Here is a 20,919-nt window from a genome sequence, read left to right as displayed (position 1 = left end):
AGATCGATTCAGTGTCAACAAGATTGCCAAATTCAGGTAAAAATGCACTCTCCAAAGCTAAGAATACAGCATCCATGGGGCCAGATGACATCCCAGGCTGTGTACTACATGAACTACAATATGAACTGGCACCTCACCTAAGTGTCATGTTTAATCCTAGCCTCACACCTTGGATCCTGGAAACTACCGTCCCATCAGCCTGACAAGCCTTATCTGCAAGGCCATGGAACGTATTATCATGGAACTTATAAACAAAGACATTGGCAACCTTCAAAACACTGTACCCCAACCAGTTTGGGTTAGTGAAGGGCTGATATTGTCTCCTGAACTTGATTGACGTCTTCGAATCAGTCTCCAGAGCCATGGACAAGGGTAAGGTCGTCCACACAGCCTATCTAGACCTTGCCAAGGCCTTTGACACCATCCCCCACTCTGGAATCATAGATAAACTTACTAAGCTGGGCACCCAATGGGTTGCTAACTGGCTTACTGATAGAACCCACACTGTAAAAGTAGCTGACTCCAAATCCAGCTCCAGACAAGTGACAAGTGGAGTACCTCAGGGTTCAGTCCTGGGACCGCTCTTGTTTGGCATCTACATCTTTGGCTAACAAAGTTTGCAGATGACTGCAAACTGGGAGCCATTACTGAATCCCCAAATGATGTGGATACTCTACAAAAGGGCCTTACAGAAACAGATGCTTGGTGCCAGAGCCATGGGCTCAAGCTCAATGCCAAGAAATGTATAGTTATCCCCTTTGGGAAAAAACATGTATCCGTGAATTACCATATAGGTGCAGTACACTAAACACCGAAAGTTTGATAAGAGACTTAGGGACACAGGTAGACAGTGGTCTCACCTTCGATAACCACATCGCCACAACAGTCAGGAAATCCTTCTATGTGGCACACCTCATCACTAAGGGCTTTTCATCCGGAAAAAAGGAGGTCATTGTCCCACTGTACTCATCCCTCATTAGACCCATTATAGAATACAATGCTTCGTTTGGTATGTACCTCTCAAGACATCTGCAACAACTGGAAAGGCCACAGAAATACCTCACTAAAAGAATCACAGGCCTAAAGCAGATGCCCTACGCTGACCACCTGAAAAAACTCCAGCTATACTCTGTCGCATATCTTCTACTCAGAGGCGATCTTTGCTTAACATACAAGGCCATGTCAAACCCAGAGCTGTTGGACATGCTACACTTAAAGAAATCCCAATCCCTCAGAGCCACACGCTCCAGGGATCTAAACCTTGTCATCACAATAAACAAAACATGCTGGAGGGATAGGTTCCTGACCCAGAGACTCCCCAGACTCTGGAATAGATTGCCCATACATGTCAAGCAGAGTGTCTCTTTGGTCCTCTTCAAAAAGAACCTTGATGATTGGATGGGAGAAAGGAAATTCACCCCTGCTAGACAGGGGTCCAGGGAAATAAATAGTGTGGGAAAAAATAGCAAGGGAATTGTTATGGCTAGGCTTGTATAGGCCCTAGGGCTGATAGCCTAGTACCAACCTATGAACCTATGAACCTGAGTGGGGGATTGTGTCAAAAGCCTTGACTAAGCTAAGATAGGTGGTATGTACTGTTTTGCCTTCATCCAGGGCTTTGGTAACATTCTCGAAGAAGTCCACCAGTTTTAATAAGCAAGATCTATTCTTAACAAAGCCAAACTTGGTCATGTCAAGAGTTGAAAGTCACCTATGTCCTTGTTGATAAGGTTCATGATGATTCTTTCCATGACCTTGCAGATAAGGCTGGTTAGGCTTATGGGTCTAAAGTTCCCAGTGTTGGTTGATGGACCCCCTTTATGCAAGGGGATTCCTGTTGCTGTTCTCCCCTCTCCTGGAACAAAGCCAATGCTCAAACTGTGGTTAAAGAGAATGCAAAGTGGTTCCAGTAGGTCTTGTTTTAGATTGTTTAATAAACAACCTCGATGTTATCTGGTCACATAGAGAATGTATTTTTGGCCTTGGAGAGCATGAATATGACCTGCTGTTTGGAGATACTACGTAGAGGACTGGTGTCAGGTATGCTTTGGGGTATGGCTGGTGGGGACAGAAGGGTGAAATCTGCACCAAATTTGTCAGTTAGCAGGTTGGCAATTTCCTCAGGTTCAGTATGAGAGGTACCCGCCATTATAAGTTCAGCACATAGCTGAGCATTCCCTTTTAGATATTGGATGTAGCTAAAGAATGCCTTATGATTATCCTTAGCTAGGGTTGCTAACTTAGCTTTGTAACTAGCTTTGGAGAACATTACAAGGTATATGATTTGCTTGTTCAAGCTGTGGAGGGTGTTCTTCTGCTGAGTAAGTTTTCTCTTGTTCTTAGACATCAGTTTCTTCCTTTTGTTATGTAACCTATTTATACTTGTGGTCCCCTAGGCTTTTTTTTTTGGAAGGACCTGGTTTTGATCCAGTCAGGTACAGCTAAGACTATACAGTTGTTTAGGTGGTTATACAGAGCATTTGTGTAATCCTCTGCATAACAGTCATTGTTAGCTGTGTTAATGGGGGGGGGGTGGAATTTTTATACCATTGCTTAGTAGGCTGTACTTTGCTTTGGAGAATTTTTTCATTTTTTGTTTTTGCTCCTGTGGATGTCACATCAGAGGGTAGTGCAGTGATCCCCCATGTTGGTGAGCACTAAGTCTAGGACATTTGAGCCCCTTGTTGGGGTGCAGACTAGCTGTTTCAGAGCATTTTTATTGACAAAGTTCAGGAACCTCAGAGTGAGCATGTTTGAACATGCAAGGAAGCAAAAGTAAAAACATATAAGAAAGCAAAAGTGAAATAGTACTTAACCCAGTAAGGAAAAAAAAAAACTGCAGACAATATGGTTGTTTAACTTTATCATATATGTTTTGTGGGATAGGGTGCATGCAGCCTGTAAATCACATCAGGCAAGTATGCATCCAATGCATTGGATAAGTAGCGGAGCAGACTTCAGAACTTCTATTAGCTGTGTGTTAGAGCAAATATTGGGGATAGCCCCCCTAGAATGGTTAACTGCCTTCAACAGATATGAAGATTCAGAAATATCAGAAAATAGTTTTGGGTATCTGAGTTTTACTTTCATATTTGTTACATATAAAACCCTGCTGGTGTTATGCACAAGGGCAGTTTATGGAGCTTATATGTACTGGGAAGAAAGTGTTGTCTTGGGAAACAGTTTATGTACAAAAAGGGTTGTGTTAAAAATAAATGAAGGGTAATGTATATCAGTTATGTATCCTAGGTTTGATTTGTGGTTATACTCTTCTAATTGTTCAGCATATGTCCAGCCATTTTTTAGCTAATATAGTGGTTATTTACTTAGGCAAGCTATGGAAGGGTAAAGATTTCTAATTATACATACTTAATGTTAAATGTGGATTATTTATTGTGTGCTTAAATTATTCCAAATGTTGTTTCTATTTTCTTTAATCCTTTACAGATTGTGTTTCACTCAGAGATGCTGTACTATTAAAACAATGTAACAAACGTATTTATGTGCAAGGATTACCACTACAAAATGCAATAGCACAGTAGAAGAAGGGTGGCATTGGTTTATCAGTTTTTGTGTCAACATTGCTTTGGAAAAGGTACTAGAGGAGATTCAGTGACTTGCACTGAAGATGAATACCTGAGTACACTCTTTTTTTTCTTCCTTGAAATTAGAGAAGCACTGTTTTTATTTACATTTAATTGTTTGGGCTTCACTAGCAGAGTTAATTCACACTGTGTTTATAGAACAATGATATAGCCAGGTAGTTCAATAACTCAACATGAATAATGTCACCTAAGTCTGAGTCACATGCCTTTAGGTAGAAGAAAGGAAGCTTAAAAGGCAAAAGAGTGAGCTAGAAATAGTTTTATTCATAGCAGTATGTTGGACTTCAGAATAATAGTTGTCAATTGGCTTAGATTACATTGAATGGAGGAGGGGTCCTTATGTGGACACATGTCCAGAAACTGTGGGTATAGCTCAGAAGGGATGCTTGGAATCATGTAAGTTATCCTAACTCACCACAGAGGAGGGAGGTCATACAGGAAAGGATACTCTGTGAATAATAACCTGGAATATTGGACATCATGAGTACACAGGAGAAAAAGGGTAAACCAGAGACTGACACATTTCAAAGGGACATGGCTTTACTGCAAGAAGCAAAGAAGCAAAGTTGAAGGCCAAGGAAAGGAGAAAAAGCACATACAAAAGAAAAACATTAGGAAGAACTTGACCACAAAACAAGAAGTGGTAAGAGGATGGTGTCAGTTCTCTTCAGAAGAAGTTTACAGGTAGTAATCAATGAGATGAAGAAAAGTGGAAATGCTAGATGGATCATTTGGTTAGGCAGGCTGAAAGATGGAAGGTAGGATCATAGGGTCATAGGAAGTTACCAGACTAATTGCCCTAGGGCCCTTACAAGCCTAGCCAAGTTCTACCCATATTTCAATGATCAGCACCTATTTCCCCTGTCCAAGAGGGACACAGATGGAACCCTCAGAGTGAATTTATGATTACCCATCCAATCGTCCAAATTGCATTTGAAGAGGGCCAAGGAGGTGCTCTGTTTGACATAAAGTGGGAGTCTGTTCCAAAGGTGTAGCAATCTCTGGGAGACAAATCCATTCCTCCACCAGGTTCTATTAATGTCACATACCAGGTTAAGATCTTTAGATCGGGTAACCCTTGTACCATTTGACTTGCAGGTATGCAGCATTTCCAGTAAACTAGGGTCAATGATTGCCTTATATGCAAAACAGAGATTGCCTCTGAGTATTCTGTATGAAACATAATAAAGTGACAGTGATTTCAGATGATCCACATAGGACAAATGCTGAAGACCTTGAAGTTTCCTTGTGAGGAACCTTTGTGGTCTCTCCAGCCACTGCAGGTGCTGGGAAAGGTACATACCAAAACAGGTATTGTACACAATTATTGGCCTGATGAGGGAAAAGTGCAGGGAGTTTTTTTTCTGGAGGCAATGCTCTTACTTATGAGATGAGCAATATAGAATGCTCTTTTTACCACTGTGGAAACATGGTGATCAAAGGTAAGGTTGCTGTCAACCTGTGTGCCCAGGTCTCACCACTGAGTGTATACTTAGGGTATTGGTATTGATGTGGTAGTTAGCAGGAACATTGTTCTTACCAAAAGGGATGATATTACATTTTTGCATTGAGTTTAAGGCCATGACTTTGGCACCAGTCATTTGTTTGGATGTTGACATCATTTGGAGATTCTATAACTGCAGCCAGTTTGCAGTCATCAGCAAACCTTGTCAACCGCAGACCTTTAGTTTTGGCTTGTACTTTCAGAGAAATAGATTCCAAACAGTAGAGGTCCCAGGACTGATCCCTGTGGAATACCACTGTTTACAAGTCTGCTTTTGGGGGTGGATTCCCCTATTTTGACTATATGTGTTCAATCAGTGAGCAGGTTAGCAACCCATCTAATGCTATAAGGGTTGATACCTAGCTGGGTAAGTTTGCCAATGATGCCTGAGTGGGGGATAGTGTCAAAAGCCTTGGCTAAGTCTAGGTAGGATATATACACAGATTTCTCCTCATCCAGGGTCTTAGTGACTGTCTTGAAGAATTCCACCAGATTTAACAGGCTTAATCTCCCTTTGACAAATCTAAACTGAGTAGGGTCAAGTCTTTGGAGATTACTTATATCTTTGTTGATAAGGTCTATGATGATTCGCTCCATGGCCTTGCAGAGAAGGCTAGTCAGGCTAATAGGGTTATAGTTCCCGAGGTCAGTGGAAGCACCACTTTTGTGCAAGGGAATAATGATGGCTGTTTTCCATAGACTATGATTGAAAAGAGTACCCAATGGTGTTGCTAATTCTTGTTGGAGCCCATGCAGGATGCAGTCTGGGATGTTATCAGGTCTCATAGATGCTGTGTTTTTGGCCTTGGAGAGGGCGTTTATGACCTGCTCTTGAGAGATACAAGGTAGGGGACAGATGGTAGGGATGCCATGGGGTACATGTAGCAGGGACAGAGGAGTGAAGTTTTCACAGAATATGTCAGCCAACAGGTTAGATATGTCCACAGGCTCAGTATATGTGGTATCATTAACTACCAGTTTGGCACAAATCTGGGCCTTTCCTTTAGGTTACAGATGTAACTAAAGAACGCCTTATGGTTGTCCTTAGTTGAGAAAGCTAATTTGGATTCATAATTTGCTTTGGAGGACTTCACAAGAAGTCTTACTTGCTTGTTTAAGCTGAGGAGGGAGTGTTTCCAGTTTAGGGCTCACTCGCAATGTCTTCCTGTTATTCTAAAGCCTGTTAATGGCAGTTGTCCATCAGGCAGGTTTGCTCTTCCTTGAGGAGCTTGTTTTGATCCTATAAGGTATGGTCAAGTCAATGCAGTTGTACAGGTATTTGTATAAAGCATTGGTGTAGAACTTGGTATAGTTGCCAGTTCCATCTGAGGGGGAACGTGCAGTGAAGCTATTTATACCATCCTGTAAGAGGTTATAATCTGCTTTGGAGAAGTTTTTTAGTGCAGTTGCTGCTGTGGGTGGGGGGGGGGTCAGGTGTGATAGTTACTTCAAATGAGACTGATTTGTGGTCAGATCTCACCAGGGAAAACCTCACTGTGGGGGTGCTACAGTGGTCCCCCCATACTGGTCAGCAACAGATCCATGATGTTGGCATTTATGTACCTAATCAAGATGACTGTTTGTCCAAAAGATTCCTTGAGGAATGGAACCAAGGAGGAAGAGAGGTAAGCAAAGAGCTTACTGAAGGCGGGTCTTCATTTTTACACATGACCAGAATGAAGATCTTTTGGAAAGTAGAATACAGTATTAAAATCACAGTCAGCTTTTCATAAGTTGTGGCAGCAGAGTATTTAACAGATATTTAACAGATCTCTGACATTACAGGCATAAAAGTAAAAAAAAAAAAAAAAGAGTTTTTCTCTGTGTAGTAGTAATGCAGTTTAATATGTGCCAGTGAACTCGTTCACTGTAAAACATGAGCTTCTTCAAGTCTGTTATCAAATTAAAGACAACACATAGTTCCAGTGTGTAAGTCACAAAATGTAAACATTCCAGTAGTGCTAGGACAACAGTGTAGAAGAGAAGACAACTATAAATATGGTAAAATGGGCAAAAAAAAAATTCATACACACTAAATGTACAATATGTTAAAGCCTTGTTGTTTGTAATAACACATTTAATATGCATTGTTGCAATGTGTCCTGATGCATTGCTTGCATTCAGTAAAGTTTGCCAGTAGCATTTGTTGAAGTCACCAGTGTTGTCAGTGTCATCTTCCTTTTAAATCTAGTGTAACTTATTTCTGTGAAAAACATTTTAAATCACTACAAATTTGGCAATGATATATCTAAACAGGACATGATTTTAACTTTTAAGGCCTTAATTATGTTTGCATATTTTGTCTATAAGTCACCTGCTTTCTCCCATATCAAAAAAGTGTTGCATTTTGTCTGTTCAGCAAAGTTAATTGGATTTAAGTTTTTGCAAATTGATTCTAATATAATGGAGACTATTAACAACAAACCTTCACAGGCTACAACAACTACATGTGTGAATCCTTCTGGCCTTACAACAATAATTAAAGCACTTCTCAACATAAGAGTTTGTCTTAAAGAAATGTTTCAAGATGGAAGCTTCTCTATATGAAAAGAGAATTTGGGCCAAACATCTCAAGCTCCTTGTGTGTTGCTAACATATTCCATTTATTTTAGTAGTATTTTAATAGATTCAGAGTCAGTATTAAAGGCCAAGACCAGTGAATATTGTTTATTACCATTATTTATGAGGCATTATTGTAAATTGATCACCATACTTCGGAGGAAAAAGAATAATCTGAGATATAGAGATCTTGGCCTTAGTACACATAAGTCTGATTTTTCACACATTTATACTTGGGCCAGATTTAATAACACCTACACTAAGTTTACACAATTTGCATTCAAGAACATCCCTACCACATTTTTGTGCTTTTTAGTCACTGAGAAAGATTATACTAAGTGTACATGATCTACACTTTGTCATAACCTTTATGAATCCCCCATGCATTTAAAGCTGCAAGAAAATCAGTAGGAAAACTAAAATTAGGAGGAAGAAGGTGTGAGTTAAACTTATGTTCGCTGTTCACACAGAATGGTGTACAAATTAATGAATCTCAGTTTTGCTATTCCAGGACTCGCACTTGCAAGTCTTGGAATTTAAAACTCTTACCATTGTTTTCAACATCTTTACAAACAACTAAGTTTATAATTTAACAACATTTTCAGAACTGTTGGCACCCTGACAAAAAGAAGTATACATTCACTAGAAACTACTTAGTCCAAGTGAACATTTTGGTTTGGGTTTAGCAAGATACAGTACAATGAATATGGAAGAGGAAGTCACGATATTTGAGAGTAATTTGTTTAATCCCAGTACATTCATTGAGATACTGAGAACTAGGGTGGTGTAGACAAAAGAGAGGATGGAAATAGGACAGTTCATAGGTACTTACAAGGCTGTTAATCTGTGATGATCTTCAGAAGCCTAGTGTAGCCTTATAAGCCTATGATAGTTTTTTGGCCCTTGTGTTTTGTGTAGGAATAACCTAGAACTGGGCAGAACAAGGATGTCTTAGGACATTTATTTGCTGCCCCTCTCCATAAGGGACATGGGTGTTAAACTGGGGTGAATTTACAGTCTCCCATCAATTTATCCAAAGTATGCTTGAACAGAGTAAACAAAGTACTTTGCTTTATGTGGAGTAGAAGACAGTGCCACAGAATGATATCCTCTGTGATACTCATGGAGAAGTAATGGCGCTAGAGATACTTTAAGTGAAGTCATAAGATAGGCCCTGATGGTTAACTACGAAAGTAGACCTCCTTGAGACAGGTCAGATGGGATGGCATCAAAGAAGGATTCAGATGAAAGCTGATAGGAATGCAGGGCCATAACAGAAGGATGTCAGATGACATCATTATCCAGCTAGAAGACAGGTTAGTGTGGGTCTAAAAGGATATATGGGAAGGTATTGACCATGCCAAGGAGAACCATGGGCTGGAATTGAGTGTCAGAGGAGACCTGGAGGTACAAAAAAATATGTACTGGACATAGTTTTGGTAACTAACAGAAGAATTGATATGTGCAGTGCTTCTGAAGAGGTATTGAAGGAAAAAAAGACACAATATCCCTATTATATGCCTTGAGAAAGGCATGCTGGTTAGGAGCTGTGCATAAATTAAAGAGCTATTTCGAATATTTTATAAGATAAAAGACATTGTCTGGAAACATCACATATTTGGGACTGGCATGATATTTTGGCAAGCTACAAAGACAATGTAGACTCACAAGTAATGCTTGTTAGTGAAATCCCTTTAAAGGAGAATCCCATAGTTCTGAAGGTTATGAAAGACAATAAAGCCTGTAATGAAAATAGATTCACAGTTGAGGTCTATAGTCGGGAGGAGATGCACTAAATAGTGCTATGGGATGAATTCTGCAGAACAGGTCAGTTGACAAAACTCTATTTCAAAATGGAACTCTAGAGTCCTGATTTTATCAAAGGAGGGACCAGACCCTTTATAATCCAGCAGTTACAACCTTCTCTACATGCAGATATTAAGATTCTAGAAAAAATATTAGCCAGCAGATTGGGTTAGGAGCCCCAGTCTATCATCATGAAAGTCACTGCAAATTCATAAAATGGTGGCAAGCCACTGATAATTGGTAAGTGCTCTTAGATGTCATATAAAATAAAGAAATAATGGAGAAGGTACTAAACAATGCTGGTGGCATTGCATTGTTCAAGCTGAAAAAAAATTTCAGTTCAGTCCAGTGGGAGTTCTTGTGGGAGACATTAAATGTGAGGGGTTCAAGGCAACATTTTAGACCTTGGATCAATGTTTTACACAAGTATCCTGAAATGGAGGTCATTGGTGGGGGTGGGGGGTATGCCAAGCAGTCATACACAACTGTGGTCAAAGAGAGACTAGATAGAGATACCCTACCTTGCTGGATTTGTTCGTCTTAGTTATAGAGGAGTCCACTAGTACAGTATGACCTTTCTGAAATGAAGTAGGACGTAAGACAGCTTTCATATCATGGTTTCACTTGTATGCCATTGACTCTATTCTTTCAGCAGAAAACATTCAAAACACTCTTGCAGAAGTAATACACATATTCAATAAACCTGAGAGTGTTAAGGTGCAGTAGAAAGAAAAGTGTGTTAGTTTGGTAAGGAAAGAACAGAGGCAAAGGTGTCTGGAGGAATATGCAGTAGTATTTTTACTGCAAGTATCCAGGACTGGTATTTGGCAACTCTGTACAAAACTCCATCCAAGAAAATGTGAACCCCTCAGTAAAGAAAATTAATGCGACTCAGAGTGGGAAGGAAGAATAAACTTATAGTGTCTTGGACTTAAAACTAGTACAACGGTGGTCACTCTTGTCACTTTCGGATAATGCAGTAAGTTGCTGACTGCCCCCCCACACACACACAACAGAACTAGGGATCATAGAGGAGTAAAGTACAAAAATGGACAGGTAGGGAAAAAGCTGGTAGAACTGCTTAGAAAAGACTAGATATCAAAACGACAGAGGAGAGGGGAGTTACTGCACTTCCTAGCAATGCTTTAACTTTTAACATAATCCAATGGATAAATAGTGTTTTGTTACAGGAAGGAAGCCTCTCAAACTTACCATTATGAAAAGGCCAGCTGTGAATTTAGGACTGCAACTCATTCAGAAGACAACTGTAAGGCCTTGTTTTCCTATGTAAGGAAGCTTATAAGTAACCTACATTTCTGTACTGAACTTATCTCTAATATTATCTTCTTTTCTGACTTCAAGGACATTGCTAATATTCATTCAGACAAATTATCTTTCAAATTTACTCCATCCATCTTCCCCTGTCTCTCTTTCTCCTTCCCTTCCACCACCCCAACACATACACATTTCTCTTCCTGAGATCAATTTAACCAAGTCCTTTTGGCACTTTTCAAAATTAAAACGATAATACTGTGGGTCCTGAAAATATCCCTGAATGCCTACTGAGAAGTGTAAAGCCCCACCTTATCAAAACCACATCATCAGCTCTTCAGCCAGAGTCTCTACACTGGTTCTGTCCCCACAAAGAAGAGAATGGAAGCTGTGGGGCCCGTACATAAGGGTGGCTACTCTTTTGACTCTAAGAATTACAGACCTGTTAGTCTCACTAGTATTATTTATAAGGCTGTGGAATATATATTAACTGAACTAAAAAGCAAGATATAGGTGACCTTGTATCCCTGGGTACACAACAGTCCAGCTTTTTAAAAGGCAGATCATGCCTGCTCAACCTGGCTGAGTTCTTTGAAAGGGTTACTGAGACCATGGCTATGGGGCATACAGTTCACATTGTTTATCTGGACCTCACCAGGTACTTTGACACTATCCATCATGCTAGGATCATTGACAACTTCTCCCAACTCAACACTAACCAATAGTTTGTTGAATTGGTAACTGGCTGTTTGGCAAAATACATACCAATACTGTTAGGGTCGGGAGTATTTGGACTATAAAAGTGGTATCCTATAAGGCTGTCACCTGGGGTCCCTGCTCTTTGGTTTATGTTTTTATAATATTTTTAGGCAATGCCAAACTGAAAATACTTCCAACATAGCAAATCAAAATCAAGAAAATCTAAAGGTGTTACTGCTCAGTGCTAGAACTCTAAACAAGTAACTCCACTCCTTAAAAGCTCTCCTCACCCCAGAGAATGCTGACATCTGTGCAGTCACTGAGACATGGTCTAAAGCCACGGAGAGCAACCTGGCAGTACAAGGCTATAATGTCTTCCACACAGCTACTGTACAGGCAGGAACTAATGGTATTGGTGTCTTTATTTACATCAAAAATAAATATACCTTTGGGCTTGTCAAACAGGATGATACACTTGATCTTTTCCCTGTTCAAATCATCACAGACAGAATCCCATATCACTTCCTTGCAAGCTATAGGTTCCCTTCTATGACCCAGGAAATCCTTAACATGTATTTAAGTTTACTGGAAACACTCACTATCTAACTCAATACCATATACATGGGTGACTTTAATTACTTATTCAGTGGGAATCATAGAGGACACCACAAGTGCAGGCACAGAGATTCCTGGATTTTGTAAATACAAACTCCTCGCCCATATTGTCAATATGTTGACCAGGGGCATAAATGTATTCAATCTGGTCCTCACTAATATGGGAGAGTGCTGAACACTCCATCATTTTATTATTATTATTATTTTACATTTGTTGACCGGGTTTGTCCACCTGAGCTTAGTAGCTCATTTTCAGCCTAGACCTGGGGAACAAAGCTCCACAGTAAGATACAACTGAATTATAAAAGAGAATTAGATTATATGAAAATCAGTAAGAGTGCACCAACTACATACAATATTAGTATATCTTTACAGATAGTGAGGCTATGCCAAGAGGAGAGCATTAATCTGTTACTAGAGAATACATAAATTGTTCTATATCCATGTAACAACAATAATTTATCAAACATTTTGGCTAGTATTGTTCCAAAAATGGGAGAGAGTATAGGGACAGAGTGAGGCAGAAGAGGGATGAGTAAAGGAGGTAAAAAGACAATAATAGATTATAGGTTAGTAAACGAAGGGGGCTACTGAGATGATACTGGAAAAAAGGGGAGAAATTGTATAGGGGGAGAGTGTGGGTGGGAGGGGAGGAGGTGAGTAAGAGTCATTGGTGTGTGGGAAAGAAGTTTAGGGAGGATGAGTGCAGTGGCAAAACCAGTTTGTTTTTAGGTATTCTCTAGTGGCTGCTTTGAATTGATTAGGGTGTTTAAGGAATCTAATTTCTAAGGGAAGTTTATCCCAGTATATGGTGGGGTTGTAACTGTAGAGGGTGCAACCAGTTTTGGTCTTGGGTTTATGTACTTGTAGCAGGTCTTGGTCAGAGCTACGCAGAGGCCTTGTTGGGGAATATTTAGAGATAATAGGAGTAAGGCTAGAACAGAACAAGTGCTGGTAAAGGATTGAGTGGATAATCTGTAGTTGAGGAAAGAGGAGCTGGTGGGGTAATTCAAGCCAGTCTAATTGTTTTAGGGAAAGACAGTGGTGTGACTTGTAAGTATGGTTAGCAGAAAATCTAGCCACCTTATTGTAGGTTGATTTGAATTTGGTTAGTAGTGAGGAGTTTAGATTGATGAGAATGTGAGCGCTATACAATAACCTAGGAATAAGGTATGCAAGCAAGAGAGTTATTTTTGCTTTGCTAGTTAAGTACTTTTTGTTGTGGTAAAGGAGTCCTAGTTTTTGGTGTGTCTTTTTGATACAATTAGACACATGTAAATCAAATTTAATTTGGTCATCGATTGTGACTCCTAGCAGTTTTGAGCTAGATTTAGCTGTGATGGATGTGTTATTGTTGGAGAGTATAGTAAAAGTAGATCTGAGATTTGTAAGGTTTTTAGGGAGAAAGAGTAAGAGTTTGGTTTTCTTAGGGTTGAGAATTAGTTTGTTGTCATGGAGCCAGGAGTGAACAGAGCTAAAAGATGCTTGGGTAGAAGAGTAGAGGTCAGAGGGAGTGTCAGAGATGGTGATGACATCTGAGTCATCGGCATATTGTATAAGGGATGACTGGGGATATGAGGTATGTAGTAAATTAGTGAAAATATTAAAGAGTAGTGGACCAATGATAGATCCTTGGGGGACTCCCGTCTTCACTGGGAGGGGAGTGGATAGAGTAGAGAGCCATTTGACAGATTGCTGGCGGTCAGAGAGGTAGCTAGAAAACCAGGAAATAGTAGAAGAAGAGAAATTAAGGTTTGACAGTTTGGTCAGAAGAAGAGGATGGGAGACCGTGTCAAAGGCGTTGGCGAGATCCAGGAATAGACAGGAGACCAGTTTATTGTTATCACGACCAAGAAATATGGTATTCATGAAAGATATTAGTGCAATAGTGGTACTATGTTTGGGGTGAAAGTCATGTTGTGTGGGTGTAAGAAGGTTTTCCTGAAGTAAGTATTGCATAACTTGTTTGTGGATACATTTTTCCAAGATTTTTGAGAAAGGAGGCAAGATTGCAATAGGCCTGAAATTGGAGATGTCAGTGGAGTTACCTCCTTTATGTATTGGCAGGGTGTAAATCATTTAATGTCTTTTCTTGTGAGGTCAGACTAAAAAACAGTCTCATTTGAAGTAAAAATAAAACTCAGAGCCCTGGCTAACACTGACATTTTTAAGAACTAATCTAAGGCTAACTTTCTACTGTTAAGTGATAACTTGTTAAAATTTCAAGTTCCTGTAAACTATGAGAGCACTGCTACCTATGCAGAATTGTTTACAGAAACCCTACACAAGCATGTTAATAGTTGCATAGAGGCAGCTGTACCCACCACAAATAAGTACAAAAACAAGCCACCCTGGTGGAATCAGAACATCAACAGGCTGTCTAACAGAAGAAAGAAAACTAAGGCAGAAATTAGGAGCTGTAGCACCTATCAGGATTAAAGCAATCTCAAACTAAACAAACACTTTATAGGACAGTCTACCAAAGCTAGACATGAGATAAATTTGGCCTTCCAGACCAAGAACAACCAGGAGGCATTCTTTAGCTATGCCCACAACCTCAAAGGCAGTACATGATTGTGTGCAGAGCTCATTTTTTAATGGAGCCACCTATACGAGCCAGAAGATCAAGCAAATCTACTGGCAGAAAAATTCAGTTCTAACTTTAACCCTCCCCCCAAGCCTCCCCTCAGGAAATACCACCAAATATAACTCCCCCTACTATCACTAGGGACAGGTCCTCAGTGCTGTGTCTAAGGCCAAGAACACTGCATCAATGGGCCCCAACAGTATCCTAGGCTGCCTTCTAAATAGCATGAAAAATGACCTACCAGACTGTCTGGAGTCACTATTTAACCATAGCCACCAAACAAGCTTTCTGCCTCACGAATATAGAACAGCAACTATGATCTCCCTACACAAAGTCTGGCCATCTACAGACCCTGGAAACTACAGACCCATAAGTCTCACTGGTCTCATATGCAAAGCCATGCAAAGAATTATCATGGAAATTATCAGTAATGACATAGTAAACCTCCATACAATGGATCCAACACAGTTTGGTTTTGTCAAGTTCAGGTCATGCCTACTTATCTGAATGACTTCTTTGAGAAGTTCACCAAATCAATGAACAAGGGAAAAACAGTTCACGCTGCTTGCTTTGACCTGGCCAAGACATTTGACAAAATACCTCACTCAGTCAATGCTGACAAACTTAAGAGGTTAGGTATAAACCTTTATGTCACCTGGTGGATAGCCATCTGTCTCACAGAAAGGACCAAGAAGTTTGAATTTGGGAGTCCACCGATACAAAGAGACCAGTCACCAGCAGAGTCACTCAGGGATTGGCCCTTTGACTGCTCCTATTTGTCATCTATTTCTCTGAAGTCAAGGGCAACATTGAGGGCCTCTAGGTGACCAAATATGCAGATGATTGTAAATTAGGAGGAGTCACTGAATCCCCCAAGCACACTAACATTCTCCAAAAAGGGCTAACACAGACAACTGTTGTCAGAGCCATGGACTAAAACTTAATGTCAAGAAATCCATAATAGTATCCTTCAGGAAGTCAGACACCCCTAGTAACTATCATATTGACAACACACCCCTAAGAGTCGACCAAGTAGGCAGTGACTTGGGGACATGTGAGACAGCAATCTAGCTTAGGACCATCATGTGTCTGTGGCAGTAAGGAAATCATTCTATATTCTGCAACTTACAGACAAAGGTATGGCAATTAGGTCTTAGCTTTATTTGTGCTATGAATCACCCTGCAGTCTTTAAACTTTGTAACCTAAATAAAACACGCTGTAAAGGAAACACCCAGAGACCTGAACTTACACTATCACATCAACACCAGACTGCATAACAGATACATAGCCCATCATAACCCCCCCCCCCCCATTTCTGAAACAGACTAAACTTACCGATTAAGTTAAAAATTTCCCTAGTATCTTTTAAAAACAATTTGATAGACTGGATCAGTGATCAACCACGGATATGTGGAGTTTACTTAATGGTGAGACATTATTAGTATACCACCATTTCTGGGTGTTGTGTCTGAGCTTCTTGATAATGTCATTTGGCTGCAGTCTTAGTAATGGCTTGTGAACCTCTAAACCTATAAGAGGACAAGTCATATTGAAAGTGGGCTGAGAAGAGCATGACTTGATAGAAGACCTATAGGTGAGACCCAAGCCAAATGTGGCATGGCCACTTTGCAGTTTGTCAGACAGATTTGGCATTAAATGCATTAAGATTGGCTAGATAGTAGTGGGGATGGCATGGGAGGAATAAGCACTCTCAAATGTGGCAAAATAGAATCTGTTTGAGATAAAGGATTAAATAGTTAGGTATGAGAAAAGAGAGTTCAGGATCAAATCTTTAGCATAAAAAGTGCTAATCTGATCTCCCTAACAGTGAATGGTGGAGTTAGGCTGCTTTATGAGGATGTGGTATGAGTTAATGTACAGTTACCTACATGCACAGGGTGTACCTCTGCTAGAAAATAAAGAGCAACTGTTTCCAGTCCTATAAACTGTTGGTTGGCAAGGGTGCAGGGGTAGTGAGATCTATGTTGATGTAAGAGAGAGAGAGACAGAAAACAACCTAGTTACAAGGAAGATATTTCCAATGAAGTGGAGTCAGAAAAAAAGAGATGGACAATGGAAAGAGGCTCAGTGCTAAAGTCTGACATGCCACATGCCCATCTGAAATAGTTATAAGGCAGTTGGGCAGTATGGAACTTAGATGATAGAAGGATTGCATATGTATGCATAGTTTTTAATTTATAAATATTCTTCAATAAAAATATGTTTCTGTCTATATACAAACAAACACACACACACACACACACACACACACACACACACATATATATATATATATATATATATATATATATATATATATATATATAAAACATGTTATCATTCAAGATTTATTTTATATCATAAAAGAAGATCAATGGAAGTGAATACCAGATCTCTCAAAAGGTAGTAAATAACTAAGCTGTTGAAATTAAGAATGGTGTTTCCCCAGTCCCTGATTCTGTAAGTACCTTGAGAGACCTGGATAATGACTTTGGATTTAATTATGTAATTTTTAAAAATCACATGAGGTTTCCTGGATCACAAGATGGACAGAAATATTAACAAGTCTCCCTTTCTAGGTTACTACTACGTGCAGTCCTTTTTTTTCAAATTCCTGTCCCCAGATACAGAGGTCCTCAGAATGCAGAGTCTTCACATTGACCTGTACCTAGTTGATGCTGTGATTTTAGCTCAATGAATGTGACATCTTCAGAAGCACTTGACAGTACAGTAAACTCTCAGTTAACTGGAACTCAAGCAACCGGCAAAAAAAAAAATCAAAGAAATACAGTACAGTTTTCATGTGTTGCACTTTCTATTTCCCTCCTACAGAAACATACCGTATGTTTTTAGAGTTTTAAAAAGGAAGATAGGAATAAATTCCCTCTCTCCCCAACCTGAGAACAAGTCAAACCAAACAAATAGTATAGAGTACAGTATTAGTTGGGCCTATTTTTAATAGTAACTCTCAAGCAACCAGAAACTACAGTTATCCGGCATTAATCCCCATGGGTGCAGGTTAACTAAGAGTTTACTATATTCAGTAATGTTCTTTGGTTTTATTGTCTCCTGATGAACAAGAAGTAGAGAAATCTGTCTGCTTTTCAGTAGAAGTGTTGCCCTAAAGCCCTCTTGGATGCAGCACAATAGACACTTTTCTGACTCATGAAAGGATGCTTGACATTGAAAACAGTTCAATCTGTTCTGATAGCAGTCAACTTTCACAGCATTTTGCAGCAAGTATCATCTAGTTTCTTACTAGTTTTCGGAATACGAGGATTTATGACAAGCTAATGTTACCTTATGCCTTTGGATCAGTCAGCATACTCTTTGGATATGGAGATTCCATTAATTTCTCTCTTGATCAGGAAACTAAGCTGGTAGTTAGCAGCAGCCCTGAGAAATGCCAGCAGACTGTTTTTTTTTTCACTTCTTCCCCCTTCTCCAGTTCTAGTGACAGATGTGTCAGACACATATACTTTGTTGAACAGGGCAGAGTAATTTATCTTCTCTCAGATGCTCCTCTACAAACTTAGCAGATTCAGTTTTGGCCTGGATACAACAAGATGGCTTCACAACTACTTCTAAGTCAAAGCATTCCAAGTACATCTAGGAACCTGCCTTTTGACTGAAGACATTACAGTATTAACATAGGAGTCCATCCTTGGACCACTGTTTTTCCCTATTGGTCAATGATAGATCCATTGATCTGCCTCACCTCAACTTGGTCCTTTATACAGATGATACCTTCCTACATGAATCATGTAAAAACACCTTGACCATTAAACAGAAACAACAGTCTAGCTTTACAGATTTATGTCTCTGGACAAATAAAATATGCTCTTAATCAAAGTCCAGAAGTCTAATATCATTATATTGGCATGCCACAAAATGACATTTGTCATGCCACAAAACCTATCTGTATCCTCAGATCGAATTATTACTGATACTAGTGATAGTGGATTGCCATCTGTAGCAGAACACACAAATTCCAGGAATTACCATGGACCTTACTCCTCCATTGAAAAAGCATACTGACAATATTATTAGCAAAACACTCCACTGAGTAAAGTTATGCTATAGAATCTCACACCTAATCACCTCAGATCTCGTAATGCCTTAGCTAAACATGTACTTATCCCCAAAATCAAATATGAGCTCCCTCTTATAATCTTATATTCCAACACAAACACACATGCAAAATACCAAACTATAAACAAAGTCTGCAAATTTGTTCTTATCATTATCAACTTCTGCCTGGTTACCTGTAAATGACAGAGCCACATTTCTGCTTAGTTGTCAAATCTTCAAGCTGTTAAAAATGGGCCACTGTCCTCCTTGAAAACAAAATTACAAATCAAGCAGTCTAAGTACACACTCAGAGACAGCCAAGAAGATAGCATCGTTCTCATTAGACCTCATTTTAAAACCTTCATAGCAAAATGAGCTTTCTCTGTGCTAGTTCCAGCTGTTTGGAATGGGCTACCTGCAGAAGTGAAGCAGGAAGAGATGCTTCAGTTATTTAAAAATAATTCAAAAGAACAACTTTTTAAGGACACCAAATGCCCTGGCTTCTATAACAATGGCTAGTCCTTGCAGTTCACACTGTAGTGACATATTTATGGTAAAGCCATAAAATGACTAGTGGTTGAATGTCTGCCTTAATTGTACACAGTGTAAATAATATCACTTGCATTTATAATTGTAAATAACAAAGAAATGTAGTGACTATGCTTTGTTACTGTATATGTGCAACTCTGTATATTCTTTATTCTATGCATAATTTTCGGTTTGTGCCTTGCACCATGGTGCCTGTGTTGTGGCTGAAAAGGGTCTGTCAACCAATCCACTAACCCCATTATCAAAATGAAATAAATAAAAAATAAGTAAATTTATGCTTCCTTAGAGACTTCCACTATGAGTCATTGAAGCTCAGCCTGCCAAGGTTCTGTATCCACAAACTGTTCCTCCCCCAAAAAACTTGCCAAAAACACATTGTGTTTTTGCAGGAGGGCAAGCTCCCTGCGCCCTCATTGTGGGAGGCAAGCCCCAACACCTCCTTAATTTATATACATACCAACTGCACAGTCACACCACCTTGAAAGAAGGGACAAAACTGCCTCCATAGGGCATCACTGCTGGCACATCTTGCCAACAATGATTTTCTATGGAGGTACTCCATTCTGCAGCATCATGAGCCTCTGACATTTGGTGTGCAAAATTCAGTCTTCATCCACCACTTAAGCTGCTTATTGCTAGAATGTTATGCTACCGTCTTTGCAGAACATTTTTTTCATGATTCCTAGCACTAATAATCATTCATGGTTCAATATTTCTGAAGTAAAACTGGTATTAATTTGTAAGATATTAATCAGACATTCAGAGAATTACATTTTCATGATGAAATGAACGTAAAATTGAGGTAAATATATCTCAGGCATGCTGAGTTTGATTTGTTGATGCTCTTATTGTATAATGTTTCTAATATACATTTCTTTCATCCTGAACAGAGGAAGGAGTACCTGGAAGAATTGGTTTTCTGCTCTACCAAAATGCAAAATTCTTCAGCTCCAAAAAATACGAACAAACTAAATCATTTAGTAGACGAATTGTCTCTGGAAGTATCACTAATGGGAGACTGAACAAAGTTGAACTACTGTTCAGGGCCGAGGTAACCTAGTAGAGTAGCTTATTACTGCAGTTCTTTTTGTGGACCTACTGTTCTGTGTACACTTCTGTGTGAGTGAAAGAATATATCATTGACTGTACAAGAAAATACCATGAAAATGCTTCTTGAAAATATCCTCCAGATTTAATAAACTCCATGTAGGAATAGTATAATTCCTACATAGGGTGTATGGTGGCCATGTCTGCAGCTCCCCCTCGGCAGCTTGCCTTGCATATTAATGATGTCACATTACTGAGGGAAAACCATGTACATGGTTACTGAATCAGTGCTAAGGGGTATGTTACAGTGCTCGCAGATGTGTAACACACCCCCATACTGTCAAATTGCCGTATGGCACTTGAAGATTAAAGAAAGTGTCCTTGGACACTTATGATTGTATTTTTTATTTATGTCACACAGGGGGTGTGTTACAGTGTCTGTAACACACCCTCTGTACTGTCAGAGTGCCGTACTGCATGGAAAGTAAATGTCCCAATGTGATTTTTCATTTCATGTTTAATTTGTTTGTTATTTTTTTGTCTTTTTTTTTCAAGTTTAAACATAACTGAGTGTGTTTGCATGACATGGTGCATTGCTCAGCAG

The 20,919-nt window shown here is 39.5% G+C and overlaps 1 protein-coding gene across 1 annotated transcript in view; it reads left to right on the top strand.

The window, feature by feature from the left end:
* The window catches only part of ADGRG7 (adhesion G protein-coupled receptor G7), a 974,993-nt gene that overhangs the window by 502,392 nt on the left and 451,682 nt on the right, over nt 1-20,919 (top strand). The window contains exon 9 of the mRNA XM_044071646.1: nt 20,159-20,319. Coding sequence (XP_043927581.1) covers nt 20,159-20,319 — 161 coding nt within the window. The remainder of the gene's footprint in view (nt 1-20,158; nt 20,320-20,919) is intronic.

This window comes from Protopterus annectens, chromosome 5.part0 (assembly GCF_019279795.1).
Source record: "Protopterus annectens isolate FY-2018-M chromosome 5.part0, PAN1.0, whole genome shotgun sequence".
Classification (NCBI taxonomy): Eukaryota; Metazoa; Chordata; order Ceratodontiformes; family Protopteridae; genus Protopterus; species Protopterus annectens.
This window is presented reverse-complemented; position numbering and strand designations above follow the sequence as displayed.